This window comes from Pseudophryne corroboree, chromosome 6 (assembly GCF_028390025.1).
Source record: "Pseudophryne corroboree isolate aPseCor3 chromosome 6, aPseCor3.hap2, whole genome shotgun sequence".
NCBI lineage: Eukaryota > Metazoa > Chordata > Amphibia > Anura > Myobatrachidae > Pseudophryne > Pseudophryne corroboree.
Genome location: NC_086449.1, coordinates 467,014,615 through 467,039,275, shown reverse-complemented (window position 1 = coordinate 467,039,275; position 24,661 = coordinate 467,014,615). Strand labels below are relative to the sequence as shown.

Sequence of the window (24,661 nt, the reverse complement as noted above, 5' to 3'; positions counted from 1 at the left end):
GCCTTATCTTTGGGCCCCAGAAGTAATCAGATTTATTTTATTTTTTATTGATGTAACACTTATAAAGGTGTACTGTAACTGGGTGCCTTTATCGATAAACTGTAGCTTTTAAACAGAAATTTATTTTGGTATCAATTGCAATTTTAGCACTCTACTACTACTCACATGTAACAGACTAGATGCTTTCAGAACGCATGGTAAAATAAAGAACCTGATAACATAACATAACATAACAAGACCATTAAAAAAAAAAAAACCCGCACATTATGAAATACCCATAATAACCTAATAACGAGGTCATGTTTCTTCACTAAGGCAGATAGTTTATCTTCACTCTTCAAGACATCCATCACAAGTGGGGTTGTGTGATTGTATTTCTTAGCTAGATGATCCACTTGATCTTTGATTACGGAGACTAGAGAAAAAAAAAATAACGTTTACTTACATTTTAAAAGTCCATACATACATTATAGCATCAATGCCAAAAATAAGATTTTACTCACCGGTAAATCTATTTCTCGTAGTCCGTAGTGGATGCTGGGGACTCCGTAAGGACCATGGGGATTAGCGGCTCCGCAGGAGACTGGGCACAACTAAAGAAAGCTTTTAGGACTACCTGGTGTGCACTGGCTCCTCCCACTAAGACCCTCCTACAGACCTCAGTTAGGATACTGTGCCCGGAAGAGCTGACACAAATAGGAAGGATTTTGAATCCCGGGTAAGACTCATACCAGCCACACCAATCACACCGTATAACTCGTGATACAATACCCAGTTAACAGTATGATAACAACTGAGCCTCTCAACAGATGGCTCAACAATAACCCTTTAGTTAGGCAATAACTATATACAAGTATTGCAGACAATCCGCACTTGGGATGGGCGCCCAGCATCCACTACGGACTACGAGAAATAGATTTACCGGTGAGTAAAATCTTATTTTCTCTAACGTCCTAAGTGGATGCTGGGGACTCCGTAAGGACCATGGGGATTATACCAAAGCTCCCAAACGGGCGGGAGAGTGCGGATGACTCTGCAGCACCGAATGAGCAAACTCTAGGTCCTCCTCAGCCAGGGTATCAAACTTGTAGACTCTTGCAAGAGTGTTTGACCCCGACCAAGTAACAGCTCGGCAAATTTGTAAAGCCGAGACCCCTCGGGCAGCCGCCCAAGAAGAGCCCACTTTCCTCGTGGAATGGGCTTTTACAGATTTAGGGTGCGGCAGTCCAGCCGCAGAATGTGCAAGTTGAATCGTGCTACAGATCCAGCGAGCAATAGTCTGCTTAGAAGCAGGAGCACCCAGCTTGTTGGGTGCATACAGGATAAATAGCGAGTCAGTCTTTCTGACTCCCGCCGTCCTGGAAACAGATTTTTCAGGGCCCTGACTACGTCCAGAAAACTTGGAATCCTCCAAGTCCCAAGTAGCCGCAGGCACCACAATAGGTTGGTTCACATGAAAAACTGATACCACCTTAGGAAGGAATTGGGAACGAGTCCTCAATGCCGCCTTATCCATATAAAATACAGATAAGGGCTTTTGCATGACAAAGCCGCCAATTCTGATACACGCCTGGCCGACGCCAAGGCCCACAGCATGACCACTTTCCACGTGAGGTATTGTAGCTCCACGGATTTAAGTGGCTCAACTCAATGCGACTTCAGGAAATCCAACACTACGTTAAGATCCCACGGTGCCACTGGAGGCACAAACGAGGGCTGACTATGCAGCACTCCCTTAACAAAAGTCCGAACTTCAGGCAGTGAAGCCAGTTCTATTTTGGGAGAAAATCGATAGAGCCGAAATCTGGACCTTCATGGAACCCAATTTTAGGCCCATAGTCACCTCTGACTGTAGGAAGAGCAGAAATCGACCTAGCTGACATTTCTCATTTGGGGCCTTCCTGGCCTCACAGCACGCAACATATTTCCACCATATGCGGTGATAATGGTTTTCGTTCACTTCTTTCCTAGCTTTAAATAGCGTAGGGATAACTTCCTCCGGAATGCCCTTTTCCTTCAGGATCCGGCGTTCAACCGCCATGCCGTCAAACGCAGCCGCGGTACGTCTTGGAACAGACAGGCCCCCTGCTGCAGCAGGTCCTGTCTGAGCGGCAGAGGCCATGGGTCCTCTGAGATCATTTCTTGGAGTTCTGGTTACCAAGCTCTTCTTGGCCAACCCGGAACAATGAGTATAGTTCTTACTCCTCTCCTTCTTATTATTCTCATTACCCTGGGTAAGAGAGGCAGAGAAGGGAACACATACACCGACTGGTACACCCACGGTGTTACCAGAGCGTCCACAGCTATCGCCTGAGGGTCCCTTGACCTGGCGCAAATTCTTTGTAGCTTTTTGTTGAGGCGGGACGCCATCATGTCCACCTGTGGCCTTTCCCAATGGTGTACAATCATTTGGAAAACTTCTGGATGAAGTCCCCACTCTCCCGGGTGGAGGTCGTGTCTTCTGAGAAAGTCTGCTTCTCAGTTGTCCACTCCGGGAATGAACACTGCTGACAGTGCTAACACATGATTTTCCGCCCATCGGAGAATCCTTGTGGCTTCTGCCATCGCCATCCTGCTTCTTGTGCCGCCCTGTCGGTTTACATGAGCGACCGCCGTGATGTTGTCTGACTGGATCAGCACCGGCCGGTGTTGAAGCAGGGGTCTAGCCTGACTTAGGGGATTGTAAATGGCCCTTAGTTCCAGAATATTTATGTGAAGGGAAGTCTCCTGACTTTTCCATAGCCTTGGAAGTTTCTTCCCTGTGTGACTGCTCCCCAGCCTTGAAGGCTGGCATCCGTGGTCACCAGGACCCAGTCCTGTATGCCGAATCTGCGGCCCCCTAGAAGATGAGCACTCTGCAGCCACCACAACAGCGACACCCTGGCCCTTGGAGACAGGGTTATCCGCCGATGCATCTGAAGATGCGACCCGGACCACTTGTCCAACAGATCCCACTGGAAAATCCTTGCATGGGACCTGGCGAATGGAATTTCTTCGTAAGAAGCTACCATCCTTCCCAGGGCTCGCGTGCATTGATGCACCGACACCTGTATACGTATTAGGAGGTCTCTGTCTAGAGACGACAACTCCTTGGACTTCTCCTCCGGGAGAAACCCTTTTTATCCTGTTCTGTGTCCAGAACCATACCCAGGAACAGTAGACGCGTCGTAGGAACCAGCTGCGACTTTGGAATATTCAGAATCCAGCCGTGCTGTTGTAGCACTTCCCGAGATAGTGCTACTCCGCCGAACAACTGCTCCCTGGACCTCGCCTTTATAAGGAGATCGTCCAAGTACGGGATAAGTACTTCGGCCATTACCTTGGTAAATACCCTCTGTGCCGGGGACAGACCAACGGCAACGTCTGGAATTGGTAATGACAATCCTGTACCACAATTTTGAGGTACACCTGGTGAAGAGGGTAAATAGGGACATGCAGGTAAGCATCCTTGATGTCCAGTGAAACCCTGAAATTCTCCAGGCTTGCAATAATCGCCCTGAGCGATTCCATTTTGAACTTGAACCTTCGTATATAAGTGTTCAAGGATTTCAATTTTAGAATGGGTCACACCGAACCGTCTGGTTTCGGTACCACAACATTTTGGAATAGTAACCCCGGCCTTGTTGAAGGAGGGGTACCTTGATTTCACCTGCTGGAAGTACAGCTTGTGAATTGCCGCCAGTACTACCTTTCTCCGAGGGCAGCAGGCAAGGCTGATGTGAGGTAACGGCGAGGGGGAGTCGCCTCGAACTCCAGCCTGTATCCCTGTGATACTACTTGCAGAACCTAGGGATCCACCTGTGGGCAAGCCCACTGGTCCCTGAAGTTCCCGAGACGCGCCCCCACCGCACCTGTCTCCACCTGTGGAGCCCCAGCGTCATGCGGTGGACTCAGAGGAAGCGAGGGAAGATTTTTGATCCTGGGAACTGGCTGCCTGGAGCAGCTTTTTCCTTCTTCCCTTGTCTCTGTGCAGAAAGGAAGCGCCTTTGACCCGCTTGCTTTTCTGAAGCCGAAAGGACTGTACCTGAAAATACGGTGCTTTCTTAGGCTTTTGTGAGGAAACCTGAGGTAAAAATTTTTCTTCCCAGCTGTTGCTGTGGATACGAGGTCCCAGAGACCATCCCCAAACAATTCCTCACCCTTATAAGGCAGAATCTCCATGTGCCTTTTAAAGGCAGCATCACCTGTCCACTGCCGGGTTTCTAATACCCTCCTGGCAGAATGGACATTGCATTAATTCTGGATGCCAGCCGGTAAATATCCCTCTGTGCATCCTTCCTATATAAGACGACGTCTTTAAAATGCTCTATGTTAGCAAAATATTATCCCTGTCTAGGGTATTAATATCATCTGACAGGGTATCAGACCACGCTGCAGCAGCACTATTTTGCTGAGGCAATTGCAGGTCTCAGTATAGAACCTGAGTGTGTGTATATACAGACTTCAGGATAGCCTCCTGCTTTTTATCAGCAGGCTCCTTCAAGGTGGCCGTATCCTAAGACGGCAGTGCCACCTTTTTTGACAAACGTGTGAGCGCCTTATCCACCCCAGGGGATATCTCCCAGCGTGACCTATCCTCTGGCGGGAAAGGGTACGCCATCAGTAACTGTTTAGAAATTACCAGTTTCTTATCGGGGGAACCCACGCTTCTTTACACACTTCATTCATTCATCTGATGGGGGAACAAAACACTTGCTGCTTTTTCTCCCCCAAAAATAAAACCCCTTTTATATGGTACTTGGGTTCATGTCAGAAATGCGTAACACATTTTTCATTGCCGAGATCATGTAACGGAAGTTCCTAGTGGATTGTGTATATGTCTCAACCTCGTCGACACTGGAGTCAGACTCCGTGTCGACATCTGTGTCTGCCATCTGAGGTAACGGGCGTTTTTTGAGCCCCTGATGGCCTTTGAGACGCCTGGGCAGGCGCGGGCTGAGAAGCCGGCTGTCCCACAGCTGCTACGTCATCCAGCCTTTTATGTAAGGAGTTGACATTGTCGGTTAATACCTTCCACCTATCCATCCACTCTGGTGTCGGCCCCACAGGGGGCGACATCCCATTTATCGGCCTCTGCTCCGCCTCCACGTAACCTTCCTCATCCAACATGTCGACACAGCCGTACCGACACACCGCACACACACAGGGAATGCTCTGTCTGAGGACAGGACCCCACAAAGTCCTTTGGGGGACAGAGAGAGAGTATGCCAGCACACACCAGAGCGCTATATAATGCAGGGATTAACACTATAACTGAGTGATTTTTCCCCCAATAGCTGCTTGTATACATATATTGCGCCTAAATTTAGTGCCCCCCCTCTCTTTTTAACCCTTTGAGCCTGAAAACTACAGGGGAGAGCCTGGGGAGCTGTCTTCCAGCTGCACTGTGAAGAGAAAATGGCGCCAGTGTGCTGAGGGAGATAGCTCCGCCCCTTTTTCGCGGACATTTCTCCCGCTTTTTTATGGATTCTGGCAGGGGTATTTATCACATATATAGCCTCTGGGGCTATATATTGTGATATATTTGCCAGTCAAGGTGTTTTTATTGCTGCTCAGGGCACCCCCCCCCCAGCGCCCTGCACCCTCAGTGACCGGAGTGTGAAGTGTGTATGAGGAGCAATGGCGCACAGCTGCAGTGCTGTGCGCTACCTTGGTGAAGACTGATGTCTTCTGCCGCCGATTTTCCGGACTCTTCTTGCTTCTGGCTCTGTAAGGGGGCCGGTGGCGCGGCTCCGGGACCGAACACCAATGGCCGGTTCCATGCGGTCGATCCCTCTGGAGCTAATGGTGTCCAGTAGCCTAAGAAGCCCAAGCTACCACCAGTTAGGTAGGTTCGCTTCTTCTCCCCCTTAGTCCCTCGCTGCAGTGAGTCTGTTGCCAGCAGATCTCACTGTAAAATAAAAAACCTAAAATATACTTTCTTTCTAGGAGCTCAGGAGAGTCCCTAGTGTGCATCCAGCTCAGCCGGGCACAAGAATCTAACTGAGGTCTGGAGGAGGGTCTTAGTGGGAGGAGCCAGTGCACACCAGGTAGTCCTAAAGCTTTCTTTAGTTGTGCCCAGTCTCCTGCGGAGCCGCTATTCCCCATGGTCCTTACGGAGTCCCCAGCATCCACTTAGGACGTTAGAGAAATACATATTTCTTTGTCAATTTGTACATTATTGCGTGGTCTTGCTGTAATTTAATAATCTGACCAGTGATCTACCACCCTATAAGCAGCACTGAAAACTTGATCAAATTGAAGAGATCTAAAACAGAGATTCCTATATAAAGCAGTAGTGGTGTAAGGTGTTTGTTGGAACTATCTACACTGATGTGGATAACAGTTCTACATATAATTCCATGAATAGTCCACATTATGCATTTATCAATTTTTTTATGGAGGTTTTTTTTTTTTTTCTTTTTTTAAGAACAGTAGTGGTAATCAGTATGGTCAGCTACCCCCTCCCCTCAGTATCCTCAATAGTGCTCTAAAGATGCAATGTGTCAATATCTGGGAACAGCCAACAATTAAAAAGAAACACCTGAAGCTTTTATGGAATGAAAATATATAAAAATGGCTCATAGTAACATCTACTATGTAAGATCTACTGTAGTTACCAGTCTACTAGAGACACTGCAAAGAGCCTAAACTAGACATCAGCACGCACCACATAAAGATGCATTTTCATATCAACTTATACTTTTGACTTATTCCTCATCACCACTGTCCCAGGGGGTCATTCCGAGTTGTTCGCTCGCAAGCTGCTTTTAGCAGCTTTGCACACGCTAAGCCGCCGCCTACTGGGAGTGAATCTTAGCATAGTAAAATTGCGAACGAAAGATTCTCAAAATTGCGATTACACACCTCTTAGCAATTTCTGAGTAACTTCAACCTTACTCGGCATCTGCGATCAGTTCAGTGCTTGTCGTTCCTGGTTTGACGTCATAAACACACCCAGCGTTCGCCCAGACACTCCTCCGTTTCTCCAGCCACTCCCGCGTTTTTCCCAGAAACTGTAGCGTTTTTTCCCAGAAACTGTAGCGTTTTTTCCCACACGCCCATAAAACGGCCTGTTTCCGCCCAGAAACACCCACTTCCTGTCAATCACACTCCGATCGCCTGAACGAAGAAAAAGCCGTAAGTAAAATACCTAACTGTATAGCAAATTTACTTGGCGCAGTCGCAGTGCGAACATTGCGCATGCGCACTAAGCGGAAAATCGCTGCGATGCGAAAAAAATTACCGAGCGAACAACTCGGAATGACCCCCCCAGTGTAAAGTAATGAGTAGCTGGTCTCTGACATTTCTTCCATTTCATGCACTATTCTCCCAGACTATTTACAGTGCTATGCATATTACCTGCAGTTATTTCAACATTAGGATCTCTTGTAAGGTAGCTTATGACCGGTTCAGAAACGTATCCAGATCCCAGCACCAAAATCCGCTTCTTAGTCCCCATTGCAATTGACTGGGCGTACTCTCTGTCATCGAAACAAAAAACGTATTGCTACTGTACTTGTTTATGTTTTATACCTAATGTTATACAGACTATTAAAAAGCAAAACCAAGACTAAAACTGTTAAACTTGGGCTATAAATCAGTGCTACAAGAGACATCTAAAGCAAATTAATCATAAATGATGCACCTGCAGTGCTTATGTGGCTAAGCAGGACATTGCAGAACTGTGTGCACTGCAATGGGAGGAGATCTGTAGGTACAATGACTAATACTAAGTTGGAGTAAATATTTTCTTAAACACAATATTTAACTTTTATAGGTCACATCTATAATGCATGCATGCTGCCGCTGCGTTTTCAAACACATAATATTTATTTCTATTATCATGTATAGTATTAATACTCGTAACTGCAGGAAGTTAGTTACTATTAGAGAAATCACATTTATGTAGACACAAACACCAGAGTTTAAAGCTTAGCAAAATTATTCTGTATAAACACATGACGACCTGTAACAAATTCTTCATAAAGCACTCTGAGGGAATGAGATGTATTTACTGTATGTAATACCATGTTGTCATCAGAAGATCACAGCCAACAGAGGAAAATTACACATTCTCTATCTATACTATTTAAATAATGTTACTATAGCAACCATACAAAAGCAGAGTAACTGCAAGATATAACTTGCAAACAAATCTCAACTATATAAGAAACTTTTATTTATAACCTACTGTACTAGTTACACAATAAAATTGAAGAGTCTCATTACAATTTATTGTAAATAAAAAAACGACAAAAATGTAATTAAAGAAAATAAAAATGTTCATTACAAGATGAAAAATCAATAGTGCAGATTAAAATTAACTAAAGTTGATTTACTATACCTGCTCTCTCTTAGTTTCTGTATGTATTTGTACTTCGGAGTTAATGAACCGTTGCTTATAATCACTGCCTGAATTTATGGCAAAACATAAAAAAGGAAAAAAAGAAAAATAAATAAAATAGAAAAAAATTTCAAAATACAAAACGTAGCAAACCACTAGTTGTACAAAGCAAACAATAACTTACATCACGCACAACAGGAGAAAAACTCTGTTGATCAAGCGGTTTTCTAGCATCTGATGTCAGCTGTATGGGGGGGGGGGGGGGGGGGGGGGGGGGAGGGGGAGGGGGAGGAGAGATAAATAAAAATACACTTTAACACATAGGGAAGTATTTACCAACAACAATGTTAAAATGTGTATGTGCAGTTAAATCATGTCAACCACATAATTGCGGTCATTGTCCAACTTACATCTTTGAGAAATGTGCATGTAATTAAGGAGACTAGAAAAAATAAGATTTTACTCACCGGTAAATCTATTTCTCGTAGTCCGTAGTGGATGCTGGGAACTCCGAAAAGGACCATGGGGAATAGCGGCTCCGCAGGAGACTGGGCACAACTAAAGAAAGCTTTTAGGTCACCTGGTGTGCACTGGCTCCTCCCACTATGACCCTCCTCCAAGCCTCAGTTAGGACACTGTGCCCGGAAGAGCGGACACAATAAGGAAGGATTTTGAATCCCGGGTAAGACTCATACCAGCCACACCAATCACACCGTATAACTCGTGATACTATACCAGTTAACAGTATGAAAACAACTGAGCCTCTCAACAGATGGCTCAACAATAACCCTTTAGTTAACAATAACTATGTACAAGTATTGCAGACAATCCGCACTTGGGACGGGCGCCCAGCATCCACTACGGACTACGAGAAATAGATTTACCGGTGAGTAAAATCTTATTTTCTCTGACGTCCTAGTGGATGCTGGGAACTCCGAAAGGACCATGGGGATTATACCAAAGCTCCCAAACGGGCGGGAGAGTGCGGATGACTCTGCAGCACCGAATGAGAGAACTCCAGGTCCTCCTCAGCCAGGGTATCAAATTTGTAGAATTTTGCAAACGTGTTTGCCCCTGACCAAGTAGCAGCTCGGCAAAGTTGTAAAGCCGAGACCCCTCGGGCAGCCGCCCAAGATGAGGCCACCTTCCTTGTGGAATGGGCTTTTACTGATTTAGGATGCGGCAGTCCAGCCGCAGAATGCGCCAGCTGAATTGTGCTACAAATCCAGCGAGCAATAGTCTGCTTAGAAGCAGGAGCACCCAGCTTGTTGGGTGCATACAGGATAAATAGCGAGTCAGTTTTCCTGACTCTAGCTGTCCTGGAAACATAAATTTTCAAGGCCCTGACTACGTCCAGTAACTTGGAATCCTCCAAGTCGCTAGTAGCCGCAGGCACCACAATAGGTTGGTTCAAGTGAAAAGCTGATACCACCTTAGGGAGAAACTGGGAACGAGTCCTCAATTCCGCCCTATCCATAAGGAAAATCAGATAAGGGCTTTTACATGACAAAGCTGCCAATTCTGACACACGCCTGGCTGAAGCCAAGGCCAGTAACATGACCACTTTCCACGTGAGATATTTTAGATCCACGGTTTTAAGTGGCTCAAACCAATGTGATTTTAAGAAACTCAACACCACGTTGAGATCCCAAGGTGCCACTGGAGGCACAAACGGGGGCTGAATATGCAGCACTCCTTTCACAAACGTCTGAACTTCAGGTAGTGAAGCTAGTTCTTTCTGGAAGAAAATCGACAGAGCTGAGATCTGTACCTTAATGGAGCCTAATTTCAGGCCCATAGTCACTCCTGCTTGTAGGAAATGCAGAAATCGACCTAGTTGAAATTCCTCTGTAGGGGCCTTTTTGGCCTCACACCAAGCAACATATTTCCGCCATATGCGGTGATAATGCTTTACAGTCACATCTTTCCTGGCTTTAATCAGCGTAGGAATGACTTCCTCCGGAATGCCCTTTTCCTTCAGGATCCGGCGTTCAACCGCCATGCCGTCAAACGCAGCCGCGGTAAGTCTAGGAACAGACAGGGCCCCTGCTGCAGCAGGTCCTGTCTGAGCGGCAGAGGTCATGGGTCCTCTGAGATCATCTCTTGAAGTTCCGGGTACCACGCTCGTCTTGGCCAATCCGGAACCACGAGTATTGTTCTTACTCCTCGTTTTCTTATTATTCTCAGTACCCTTGGTATGAGAGGCAGAGGAGGGAACACAAACTGACTGGTACACCCACGGTGTCACTAGAGCGTCCACAGCTATCGCCTGAGGGTCCCTTGACCTGGCGCAATATCTCTCTAGTTTTTTGTTTAGGCGGGACGCCATCATGTCCACCTGTGGCCGTTCCCAACGATTTACAATCAGCGTGAAGACTTCTGGATGAAGTCCCCACTCTCCCGGGTGGAGGTCGTGCCTGCTGAGAAAGTCTGCTTCCCAGTTGTCCACTCCCGGAATGAACACTGCTGACAGTGCTAGTACGTGATTTTCCGCCCATCGGAGAATCCTTGTGGCTTCTGCCATTGCCATCCTGCTTCTTGTGCCGCCCTGTTCGATTTACATGGGCGACTGCCGTGATGTTGTCTGACTGGATCAGTACCGGCTGGTGTAGTAGCAGGGGATTTTGCCTGACTTAGGGCATTGTAAATGGCCCTTAGTTCCAGAATATTTATGTGTAGGGAAGTCTCCTGACTCGACCATAGTCCTTGGAAGTTTCTTCCCTGTGTGACTGCCCCCCAGCCTCGAAGGCTGGCATCCGTGGTCACCAGGACCCAGTCCTGTATGCCGAATCCTGCGGCCCTCTAGAAGATGAGCACTCTGCAGCCACCACAGCAGAGACACCCTGGTTCTTGGAGACAGGGTTATTAGGCGATGCATCTGAAGATGCGATCCGGACCATTGGTCCAACAGGTCCCACTGAAAGATTCTGGCATGGAACCTGCCGAAAGGAATTGCTTCGTAAGAAGCCACCATCTTTCCCAGGACCCGCGTGCAGTGATGCACCGATACCTGTTTCGGTTTCAGGAGGTCTCTGACTAGAGATGACAGCTCCTTGGCTTTCTCCTCCGGGAGAAACACTTTTTTCTGGACTGTATCCAGAATCATACCCAGGAACAGTAGACGTGTCGTCGGAACCAGCTGTGATTTTGGAATATTCAGAATCCAACCGTGCTGGTGTAGCACCTCCTGAGATAGTGCTACTCCCACCAACAACTGCTCCTTGGACCTCGCCTTTATTAGGAGATCGTCCAAGTACGGGATAATTAAAACTCCCTTTCTTCGAAGGAGTATCATCATTTTCGCCATTACCTTGGTAAACACCCTCGGTGCCGTGGACAGTCCAAACGGCAGCGTCTGGAATTGGTAATGGCAATCCTGTACCACAAATCTGAGGTACTCCTGGTGAGGATAGTAAATGGGGACATGCAGGTAAGCATCCTTGATGTCCAGGGATACCATGTAATCCCCCTCGTCCAGGCTTGCAATAACCGCCCTGAGCGATTCCATCTTGAACTTGAATTTTTTTATGTATGTGTTCAAGGATTTCAAATTTAAAATGGGTCTCACCGAACCGTCCGGTTTTGGTACCACAAACAGTGTGGAATAGTAACCCCGTCCTTGTTGAAGTAGGGGCACCTTGACTATCACCTGCTGGGAATACAGCTTGTGAATTGCCTCTAGCACAGCCTCCCTGCCTGAGGGAGTTGTCGGCAAGGCAGATTTTAGGAACCGGTGGGGTGGAGACGCCTCGAATTCCAGTTTGTACCCTTGAGATACTATTTGCAGGATCCAGGGATCCACCTGTGAGCGAGCCCACTGATCGCTGAAATTTTTGAGGCGGCCCCCCACCGTACCTGGCTCCGCCTGTGGAGCCCCACCGTCATGCGGCGGACTTGGAAGAAGCGGGGGAGGACTTTTGCTCCTGGGAACCTGCTGTTTGTTGCAGCCTTTTTCCCCTACCTCTGCCTCTGGACAGAAAGGACCCGCCTTTTCCACGCCTGTTTTTCTGAGTCCGAAAGGACTGTACCTGATAAAACGGCGCCTTTTTAGGCTGTGAGGGAACATGGGGTAAAAATGCTGACTTCCCAGCAGTTGCTGTGGAAACTAGGTCCGAGAGACCATCCCCGAATAACTCCTCACCCTTATAAGGCAGTGCCTTTTTGAATCTGCATCCCCTGTCCACTGGCGAGTCCATAAGCCTCTCCTAGCAGAAATGGACAATGCACTTATTTTAGATGCCTGCCGGCAGATCTCCCTCTGTGCATCTCTCATGTATAAGACTGAGTCTTTTATATGCTCTAAGGTTAGCAGAATAGTGTCCCTGTCTAGGGTGTCAATATTTTCTGACAGGGAATCTGACCACGCAGCGGCAGCACTGCACATCAATGCTGACGCAATAGCTGGTCTAAGTATAATGCCTGAGTGTGTATATACAGACTTCAGGATCGCCTCCTGCTTTCTATCAGCAGGTTTCCTTGAGGGCGGCCGTATCCGGAGACGGTAGTGCCACCTTTTTAGACAAACGTGTGAGCGCTTTATCCACCCTAGGGGGTGTCTTCCAACGTGACCTATCCTCTGGCGGGAAAGGGAACGCCATTAGTAACTTCTTAGAGATTACCAATCTTTTATCAGGGAAAGCCCACGCTTCTTCACACACTTCATTTAATTCTTCTGATGGGGGAAAAACTACGGGTAGTTTTTTCTCCCCAAACATATAAACCCAGGTACCACTGAAAAGGGTATTATCAGAAATTTGTAACACCTCTTTCATTGCTTCAATCATGCAACGAATGGCCTTAGTGGACATTAGACTAGACTCATCGTCGTCGACACTGGTGTCAGTATCCGTGTCGACATCTGCGTCTGCCATCTGAGGTAGCTGGCGTTTTAGAGCCCCCGATGGCCTTTGAGACACCTGGACAGGCACGAGCTGAGAAGCCGGCTGTCCCGCATTTGGCATGTCGTCAAATTTTTTGTGTAAGGAGTCGACACTGTGCACGCAATTCCTTCCATAAGTCCATCCACTCAGGTGTCTGCCCCCGCAGGGGTGACATCCCTTCTATAGGCCTCTGCTCCGCCTCCACATCATTATCCTCATCAAACATGTCGACACAGCCGTACCGACACACCGCACACACACAGGGAATGCTCTAACAGAGGACAGGACCCACCAAAGCCCTTTGGGGAGACAGAGTGAGAGTATGCCAGCACACACCAGAGCGCTATATAATGCAGGGACTAACTGAATTATGTCCCCTATAGCTGCTGTTATATATACTGCGCCTAAATTTAGTGCCCCCCCTCTCTTTTTTACCCTTTTCTGTAGTGTAGACTGCAGGGGAGAGCCAGGGAGCTTCCTTCCAGCGGAGCTGTGAGGGAGAAATGGCGCCAGTGTGCTGAAGGAGATAGCTCCGCCCCTTTTTCGCGGACTATTCTCCCGCTTTTTTATGGATTCTGGCAGGGGTAATTACCACATATATAGCCTCTAGGGCTATATATTGTGGTATTTTTGCCAGCCAAGGTGTTTTTATTGCTGCTCAGGGCGCCCCCCCCTAGCGCCCTGCACCCTCAGTGACCGGAGTGTGAAGTGTGTATGAGGAGCAATGGCGCACAGCTGCAGTGCTGTGCGCTACCTTGGTGAAGACTGATGTCTTCTGCCGCCGATTTTCCGGACCTCTTCTTGCTTCTGGCTCTGTAAGGGGGACGGCGGCGCGGCTCCGGGACCGAACACCAAGGCCAGTTCCATGCGGTCGATCCCTCTGGAGCTAATGGTGTCCAGTAGCCTAAGAAGCCCAAGCTAGCTGCAAGCAGGTAGGTTCGCTTCTTCTCCCCTTAGTCCCTCACTGCAGTGAGCCTGTTGCCAGCAGGTCTCACTGTAAAATAAAAAACCTAATTATATACTTTCTTTTTAGAAGCTCAGGAGAGCCCCTAGTGTGCATCCAACCTCGGCCGGGCACAAAATCTAACTGAGGCTTGGAGGAGGGTCATAGTGGGAGGAGCCAGTGCACACCAGGTGACCTAAAAGCTTTCTTTAGTTGTGCCCAGTCTCCTGCGGAGCCGCTATTCCCCATGGTCCTTTCGGAGTTCCCAGCATCCACTAGGACGTCAGAGAAAAATAAAATGAATAGGTAACTGAGCATTGCAGCAGGCTATCATTTCAACTTGATTCTGTACAAAACTATCATGTATGTTCTATATCAACTGCTTCTACACAGTTATGTGGTGAACAGTACATTGGGAGTACTGAACCCTTAAGGTGGTTCATAGAATAGCCAGCGAGTAGCATACAGTAACAAGTTGTAAAGGCACAATTTTGAAAGGCAAAACCAGGTTGGTATTACCTTTAAAAATATAATGATGCTTAAAATGTAGCAGCTGAATTACAGGCTATTATATTTGGTCCAGCATCTTGGTAGTAATTAGAGTAGAACTAGAGTACAGAGGCATTTTATACATATTTGTAGTTTTATACAAATGAATTTACACAAGGTTATTTTGTTAAAGTGACCAGGTTACTATAAATCTCTTTATGGTAAAGTTACCTTAACTTATTTTAACTCCACTTCATTTGAATAGAAGTTGCTGCCGAGTAGGATATACTGCACTTACTTATGACTTCTCATGGGTGTTCTAGAAATGTTCCAGAGCCGGATTAAGGGGGGAGCCCAGGGGACACATTACCCTGGGCCCCCCATATCTAGGGGCCCCCTGTGCCTGCAGTCAGGCACTGGCACAGTGCCGCAAACTTTTCCCCCTGCAGATGAATTGTGTGTTTCAGAGATGGAGACCAGCCGTGCGGGGCCACCCACAGGGACTAACGAGCCACGCACGGCTGCTCCTCAGTCCTCACTGAGAGCTCTGATCAGCACAGCAGAGCTCTCTAGCCTCTCTATACTGGACACATAATGCACAGAGAAAGGAGCTGCTGAGCATGTGCAGCAGCTCCTGTGCTTAACTCACATGGACTCCGGCAGAATCTCCTCCTCTTCTCCTCTGTTCAATTGGTTAATGCTGTGTGTGTGTGTTGTGTGTTTGCAGGTGTGTGTGTGTGTATATATATGCTGTTTGTATGTATGCATGCTGTGTGTGTGTATGCTGTGTGTGTATTTGCAGGTATGCTGTGTATGTACGTATGCTGCTTGCGCATGTGTGTATGTCTGCTGTGTGTGTGTAGGTATGCTGTTTGTGTTTATGAATGATTCGTGTGTGTTGTGTATATGTATGCTGTGTGGTTGTGTGTGTGTGGTTGTGTGTGTGTGTGTGGTTGTGTGTGAGTGTGAGTGAGTGTGTGTGTGTGTGTGTGTATGTATGTATGTATGTATGTATGTATGTATGTATGTATGCATGCTGTGTGCATATATGTTAACAGTTTTCTTCTTGTAGTATTGTAGGGTTTAGGATTAGCTGATATCATTCAATTTTGTGACAGGCAGATAATACAGACCTGTACTCTTGTACCCAGCAGCTTGCATGCCCCCACATAATACTATAACCACCTATTGTGTGACAGGTTTGGGGTGACCCTGAACCTCGCAGACTAGCAGCAACATCCAATCCTCTGAGTCCAGCTGAGCACTACAGTGTGATATTGTTTTTCTACAGTGTATACATATGCTAATTTTCTATTCAATAACATGTGCTATCCATTGTTACTGCCTCCAACAGCTTTCTGCTTATACTTTTACCTATCTTAGGTAGAGAAATATATACACACATACATACACACATATACACATACACATTATATATATATATACACACACACATACATATATATACACATACACATATATATATATATATACATACACATATATACATACACATATATATATATATATATATATATATATATATATACACATACATATATACACATATATATATATATATACATACACATACATACACACAAAAAAAACTATTGCGCTCAGTGTATAGCCTTATAAGATACTTGAATTCACTTTTTCATGTATCTTCAATGAATGCTCCTCCAAGGTGTGGGTTTTTGTATATGATGTCACCTGTAAGTATCCTCACACCAGAAATACACCCGAAAAGAATAGCCAATGGCCTAATTAGACATGATGCCAAACTGAGCGCAATTGGTTTTTTTTTTTAGCATGTATTGTTTTTTTGGGAGTCCGCTAACAGGGGCTCTCTCCAAATTGCTGCTGGTGACCTGAGTGCAAGTTTAAAGACATTTCGTATCTATCTATCCATCTCTATCTCTTACATACATACACAAACATATAAGCATCCTCCCCTTCTTATATACACTATATTTAGTCCTCAGCCCCCCCCCCCCCCCCCCCCATGTCTAAAGTACCCAGGGCCCCCTGGAACCTTAATCCAGCCCTGAGTTACTATAAGCCTGAAGCTTATTGTTTTACTTTTGCAAGTAGATATAACTATAGTTTCACTGTTGGTATCTAGTTATTATTAGCCTCATATTACATCTTGATAGGACTAGAATATCTAGACAGTCTGGTGTTGGAGAAGGGCACTCCCTGAATCAATCTCCGGTAGGCAGAAAAGGTTTTTACCTTCGGGTGGAGCCAGGGCAGCCATCAGGAAGGACTTCCGGGACTCCAGTCCCAGGCCCAGACTGCAAGGGGGCCCACATGGCAGCGGTGTGGATTGTAGTGTACCACTGGCTGCCATAGAGGGACCGCACCAGCGGCATTGTGAATTTAGAGTCGGCCGCAAGAAAATCAGAGCTCATGGACCAGCAGCCAATCCGTGGTGGCCACCGATGCTGTCCCTCTATGGCTGCCTGCTCCAGTCTCCTTCCCTTCGCTGCTGCTGCTGTGGTCCCTGCCCACCACATTCATGCCTAGAGACACCACCTGATGTCCTGCAGCCTTGTCCCTGGACCGGCAACCGCCACCCAGAATGATAATATCCTATTGCTGCAGTCAGTTATCCTTTCCAGTGGACCTTTCAAGAAAAAGTCCCTACAAATACAGCACCAGATAAAATGACTCTGGAATGAAGCACTTTAAGTGAATCCCCCCCTACCCAAAACTCCTGTAAATTTCTTACCATCTCTTCAAGGTAAGGAAATAACTGATCTCCAAAGTACTCTGTTGCTTCGATTGGGAGTTGTGCTGGCAAATTATCAATGGAGCACATAAGGATACCATTACCTTCAACACTAAATAAAAAACAAAAACAAAGTTGGTACCTTTATGCAAACACTTACACAATGGATCAATTGTACAGTATAGGTAGACTCAGTAAGACAATAGCTCACCTGTCATGAATGATATGCTGGTCAGCATCGTACATGCAAAATGGCATATCAATTGTTGTGCATTCAGTCATAAACTCAATAGATCCTCCGGTGTCTGCAGAGATGTCACCAATTGCTAAAAGCCTTCAAAGGATGAAAACACATACACATAAATATATTAAATATCGGTCATTACAAATTCTGACAAATTCACAGGTTGCACTCTACAGTATTGGTTCAGACAACAAAAAGGATAGTACTGCAATATCATGGTTTCTATTTCTATTTGTTCAGCCCAGAAAAGAGGTGGCATCACTGGTATGTAGACAGAATATATTATAGATACTGATTAATGGAATTGTCCATATATTAAATCTAAGGCTGCATTATTACCTAAGGGGAGATGTATCAAGCACTGGAGAGAGCCTCTCGAAGGCTTGATACATCTTCACAGGGCTGCCACCAGGGGTGGGACTGTTGGGACTTCTCTCAGACAGGGGTCCTTGTTGGCAGCAGATCACAGACTGGCAGCCAGCTAGGCATGGAGACACAGCAGTGGAATTTCGAGTTTAGCTCCTGGCTGTGAATCAATCGCACCTATCGGACTGGCTGCCAATCAGGAGTGCCCACTTCTGATTGGTTGCCAGTATGTGATCTGTGATTGGCACAAGGCTGGTGCCAGATTTGAAATGCCACCAATGCGCTGTCTCTCCATGCCTAGCTGGCTGCTGGTCAGCGATCTCTCAACTCCTGTCTGCCCAGCATTGGTCCAGTGACACAGCTGCATCATGCAGTACATCAGCTTATATCATATATAAGGCTGCAGATGCTGCTATTTAATTATCAGAATCTAGTAATGGGCATAGGAGTGTGCTTCTAACGGGGAGGACAGTAGTCCAACCAAACAGGAGTGGCATTACTCAACAGCCAGCCTGGCCATGGTGGCAGAAGCCCTGGAGAGATAACATGGAGATGAACGAATAAGAGGAGCAATATCATGGCACCATGCTGGTGATAGGACTTGTGAGCAGCAGAATGATGGTGACCTGGGTGCCCCACCTCCACTGGCCAAGTTCTGGGAGAGTCTGGAAACCATGCATCAGTTTGAAGTGTGGATCAAGACGGTGAGTATGTTCTGAAACGGTTCTTTTTCTGCACCTTGAAATGGATAAATGCAGGAGGAGTAGAGGGGAGGGCATGTTTATTTTGTCATTCCGGGGGCCCACAATTTATGATGGCAGCCCTACATCAAACCACTAATCTGTAGGAGATGACTAACCAGCTTCTCTCTCTTGCTGGTGCTCCAAGCCCAATGCAGCTGGATTTTTACACAGGGATTCTGTTTTTCATCCCAGAGAACCAATCTGCAGCCATTTTAAAATAGGGATAGGTAGCAGTGTAATGTAACGTGTAACAAGTACCCTCACGGTGGGGTTATCACACACGAGAGACAAAAAGTGTTCAACAGTTCTAATAATGTATATCTTATAGGGGTCTCCTATGACATATATTACACTTGCTGAGCATTGACGGACACAATTGTATCTAATAACCATTCATTAAGGTTACTTCTAGCTCCGCAGGTGCCCATATTGCTACCCATCTTTATTAAAGTGGATTTGTAAAGAAAAGACACACATCTGTCTAAGGTATCATAGTCATCCGCTTCCAAACACATCAAAGGGAGCACAGCTCAGACACTCACTTCATTTACATTGGTATGCTTACAGGACCTGAAATGGGCATTGAATTTAAGAATTTAAAGCAGTAGGTGTATCACAAAATTATTTTAACTTATGGCTGATGTATCTAATTGTCAAAAAGGGACTTGGCTTTAAAAGTTATGCCTCATGCAAGGCCCAGGAGACTCTGGATGTTATTGGGTTGTCTGCTGGACCTCTGGAAGAGTGGGTAGATCTCCCGCATCCCACTTACATCCTAGTGAAGTGGGCAGGATGGGGAGAGGATACCAGGAATCACAGGTCTGAAGAGAGGAAGCGGGCAAATATGAAGGGACTCTATAAAAAGTACATAATTTCAACCCTGCCTTCTGCCTGCAGACCAATGATTTACTCCATTATGCCACACAGGGAACCGGGCCTAATGATTATGTCTTCTCCTGGAGCGAAGAAATTAAATATTTGCAAGTGCTGTATGTTATGCCTCTAGTATCTTAATTCACGTGTTAGATACTCTTTCTAGTTACATCTTAAAAAATAGGATTTTGATACATACCGATAAATCCCTTTCTCAGATACTGTAGGGGACACTGGAGCATATAGACCATGGGGTACAGACGGTGGATAACTGGAGCCTGGCACTTTAATTTTTTTTTTAGGAAGTGTAGCTGGCTCCTCCCCCTCTATAACCCTCCAAGCCCAGTTTAGATAAACCGAGCCGAGAGGAGACGAAGAGCAGAGACAGAGGAAGAAGGGGAACCAACTAAGCAAAAAGTCCATAGACTGAACGAGAAAAACTGCAAAGACCAAGATGCAGCAGACAACCAACTGCAATGACTAGGGAATACAGCTGTAAGGAACAGCGATGGGAGTGTCCAGTGTCCTCTATGGAATCAGAGAAAGGGATTTATCGGTAAGTACCAAAATCCTATTTTCTCCTTCATCCACTAGGGGACACTGGAGCATATAGACAGACAATGGGCACATCCCAAAGTTGACCTTCCAGGGTGGGAAGGCGCTGAGAAATCACAGAAACCTATGACCAAATGAAACCGTGGTCGCAAGGATGGAGACAGTGGTCATTAAGGAAATATACTTTAGACCCTGACCTCAGACAGGGAAGTATCAAACACCCCTGAGAACAGGGCGAGTGGGACCTGCATTAACTTCTTAAAAGAAGGTAACGGAAAAACCCTGGCAAACTGTAGGCCCAAGAACAGACCAATTAAGAACCTTGGACCAAAAAAAAAACAGAAAAATTGAGAACCGGAAGCATGCCACCTGGCAGCCCAACAGTGCCCCCTGGAATGCCCAGAACAAGTGAAAACAGACCAGCGATGATATGGACAGAGAAGAGCCATCCGAAGGGGGACCACTGAGGAGACGACCATCTTCTGCTGAGGGAATGAGAAAGCACGTCCAAGGAACCTGATGTGCACATAGAAACAGTCCGAGAAACAAGCTAAGACAGCAAACCATGTCGAGAGATGGTGAAAATGCATACAGTAGTCAGATGTCAAACTGAAAACACAATGGTTGAGAAGAGTGGAAGGCAGGAAGAGTCAGTAGTGGCCAACTGCCATAAGCGTGTGAATCTCAGCCCAACCCTTGAGGAAGGGATAGCGACAGGACAGAGCATCAAACCCTGACACCTACCTCTAACAAAAGACCTATCAGGACCATCGTGGAGATCCACCAAGACTAGGGAGTCCAACACAAATAAGCGTTGTGTACCAGTCCGGGAAGTACTGCAATACCAGGTCAAGGCGTGGAGTGGAAAGAGAAATCCTCTCTTCCATCTCCCTATTCTAAAATTCCCTTTAATAAACGGGCACCAGAGAAGGTATCAGATAATAAACAGGATTTTAATACCTACCGGTAAAACCTTTTCTCCTAGTCCGTAGAGGATGCTGGGGTCCACTTCAGTACCATGGGGTATAGACGGTTCCGCAGGAGCCATGGGCACTCTAAAACTTTTCAAAGGGTGTGAACTGGCTCCTCCCTCTATGCCCCTCCTCCAGACCTCAGTTACAGGAACTGTGCCCAGGGAGACGGACATTTTGAGGAAAGGATTTACTTTAATACTAATGGTGAGATTCATACCAGCTCACACTTCAACTATGCCGCACAACATGGCATTCAACATAATACACGCCAACAGACATGAACTATTTGCAGCAACATGCTGAAAACAAACGTAACACAACTTGTGTAACTATAAATGAACAAACTGCAGGTAAAGTACGCACTGGGTCGGGTGCCCAGCATCCTCTACGGACTAGGAGAAAAGGATTTACCGGTAGGTATTAAAGTCCTGTTTTCTCATACGTCCTAGAGGATGCTGGGGTCCACTTCAGTACCATGGGGTTTAACCAAAGCTCCAGTACGGGCGGGAGAGTGCGGATGACCCTGCAGCACAGATTGACCAAACTTGTGGTCCTCATCGGCCAAAGTGTCAAACTTATAAAATTTAGCAAATGTGTTTGACCCTGACCAAGTAGCTGCTCGGCAAAGTTGTAAAGCCGAGACGCCCCGGGCAGCCGCCCAGGATGAGCCCACTTTCCAAGTAAAATGGGCTTTCACCGACTTCGGTACCGGCAAGCCTGCCGTAGAATGAGCGTGCTGAATTGTCCCTCTGATCCAGCGCGCAATAGTCTGCTTAGAAGCAGGACGGGTGTGGTTCGTTTTATCGACAGTATCTAGGTCGACAATGTTTAGGTCGACCACTATAGGTCGACAGTCACTAGGTCGACATGGATGGAAGGTCGACAGGGTTTCTAGGTCGACATGTGCTAGGTCGACAGGTCTAATGGTCGACATGAGGAATTTTTTTTGGTGTCGGTTTCTTCGTAGAGTGACCGGGATCCCAAATTAGTGCACCGCTTCGCTCGCCATGCTTCGGGCATGGTGCCTTCGCTCCGCTACCGCTTCGCTCGGCACACTTTACCGTTCCAATCGTAGTCCACGTGGATCGTTAAGTATGAAAAAATCCCCCCCCCCAAAAAAAGTGAAAAACTCATGTCGACCTTTAGACCTGTCGACCTAGCGCATGTCGACCTAGAAACCCTGTCGACCTAGAAACCCTGTCGACCTAGAAACCCTGTCGACCTAGAAACCCTGTCGACCTATAGTGGTCGACCTAGACACTGTCGATCTTCAGACCGGATCCCAAGCAGGACACCCAATCTTGTTGGGAGAATACAGGACAAACAGAGAGACTCTGTTTTCCGTAACCGAGCTGTTCTTGCGACATAAATCTTCAAAGCTCTAACCACATCTAGAGACTTTGACTCAGTGAAAGTGTCAGTAGCCACTGGCACCACAATAGGTTGGTTTATGTGGAAGGACGAAACCACCTTTAGAAGAAATTGTTGACGAGTTCTTAACTCTGCCCTATCTTCATGGAAGATCAGGTAAGGGCTCTTGTGAGACAAGGCCCCCAACTCAGACACCCGCCTAGCGGATGCCAAGGCCAAAAGCATCACCACTTTCCAAGTGAGAAACTTTAATTCTATCTCCTGCAGAGGTTCAAACCAATCTGATTGAAGGAACTGCAACAACACATTAAGTTCCCATGGTGCCACTGGAGGCACAAATGGAGGCTGGATGTGCAGAACCCCTTTCACGAACGTCTGAACTTCTGGAAAGTAGGCCAATTGTTTTTGAAAGAAAACTGATAAGACCGAAATCTGGACCTTGATTGAACCCAATCCACACCAGTCTGGAGAAAATGAAGAAAACGTCCCAACTCAAACTCTACCGTAGGGGCATTCTTGGATTCACAGCAAAACACATTTTCTCCAAATACGGTGGTAATGTTTAGACGTTACTCCTTTCCTGGCGTGAATTAGAGTGGAGATGACTTCCTTGGGAATACCCTTTCGGGCTAGGATCCGGCGCTCAACAGCCATGCCGTCAAACATAGCCGCGTTAAGTCTTGATACACGCACGGCCCCTGCTGTAGTAGGTCCTCCAGAGGAGTAAGAGGCCGAGCATCTTCTATGAGCAACTCCTGAAGATCTGGATACCAAGCCCTCCTTGACCAGTCAGGGGCAATGAAGATTGCTCGAACTCTTGTTCTTATTATTTTGAGTATTTTGGAATCAGTGGAAGTGGAGGGAAAACATATACCGACCGAAACACCCACTGGGTCACCAGTGCATCCACTGCTATTGCTTGAGGGTCTCTTGACCTGGAACAATATCTCTGAAGCTTCTTGTTTAGACGAGATGCCATCATGTCTACTTGAGGAACTCTCCAAAGACTTGTCACCTCTGCGAAGACTTCTTGGTGGAGGCCCCACTCTCCTGGATGGAGATCGTGTCTGCTGAGGAAGTCTGCTTCCCAGTTGTCCACTCCCGGAATGAAAACTGCTGACAGAGCTCTTACATGTCTTTCTGCCCAGAGGAGAATCCTTGTCACCTCTGCCATTGCCGCTCTGCTTTTCGTTCCGCCTTGCCTGTTTATGTACGCGACTGCTGTTACATTGTCCGACTGGATCTGCACGGGATGATCTTGGAGAAGATGTACCGCTTGTAGAAGGCCGTTGTAAATGGCTTTCATTTCCAGAACGTTTATGTGAAGGCAGGCTTCCTGACTTGACCATTTTCCTTGGTAGCTTTCCCCCTGTGTGACAGCTCCCCAGCCTCGGAAACTTGCATCCGTGGTTATTAGGACCCAGTCGTGAATCCCGAACCTGCGTCCCTCTAGTACAGGCCTGGCCAACCTGTGGCTCTCCAGCTGTTGTAAAACTACAAGGCCCATCATGCCTTGCCACTGTTTTGCTATTAGGGAATGCTAAAACTGTGGCAGGGCATGCTGGGATGTGTAGTTTCACAACATCTGGAGAGCCACAGGTTGGCCAGGCCTGCTCTAGTAGGTGAGAACTGTGTAGCCACCACAGGAGCGAAATCCTGGCTTTGGGGGACAGGATTATTTTCCGGTGCATGTGTAGGTGGGATCCGGACCACTTGTCCAACAGGTCCCACTGGAATACTCTGGCATGAAATCGGCCAAACTGTATGGCCTCGTAGGCCGCTACCATTTTCCCCAACAACCGAATGCATTGATGGATTGACACGCTTGTTGGTTTCAATATTTGTTTGACCATTTTCTGGATTTCCAGAGCCTTTTCCACTGGAAGAAATACTCTCCATACTTCTGTGTCCAGAATCATCCCTAAAAAGGACAATCTTGTCGTCGGTTCCAACTGCGACTTTGGAAAATTCATGATCCAACCGTGTTGTTGGAGTATTGACAGGGAGAGTGTGATGTTCTGCACCAACTGTTCCCTGGATCTCGCTTTTATCAGGAGATCGTCCAGATAAGGAATTATATTGACTCCTTTTTTGACGAAGGAGGACCATCATCTCCGCCATCACCTTGGTGAATACCCTCTGTGCCGTGGAGAGTCCGAACGG

At 46.7% G+C, this 24,661-nt stretch overlaps 1 protein-coding gene across 2 annotated transcripts in view; it reads right to left on the bottom strand.

Moving 5' to 3' along the window:
- The window catches only part of AASS (aminoadipate-semialdehyde synthase), a 255,271-nt gene that overhangs the window by 74,273 nt on the left and 156,337 nt on the right, over window positions 1-24,661 (bottom strand). For both annotated transcript variants that reach the window (XM_063927192.1, XM_063927191.1), the window contains 6 exons: window positions 17,584-17,706; window positions 17,373-17,484; window positions 8,511-8,570; window positions 8,327-8,394; window positions 7,342-7,463; window positions 286-415 (listed from right to left, as the gene is read on the bottom strand). In XM_063927192.1, the coding sequence (XP_063783262.1) occupies window positions 286-415; window positions 7,342-7,463; window positions 8,327-8,394; window positions 8,511-8,570; window positions 17,373-17,484; window positions 17,584-17,706 (615 nt within the window). The remainder of the gene's footprint in view (window positions 1-285; window positions 416-7,341; window positions 7,464-8,326; window positions 8,395-8,510; window positions 8,571-17,372; window positions 17,485-17,583; window positions 17,707-24,661) is intronic.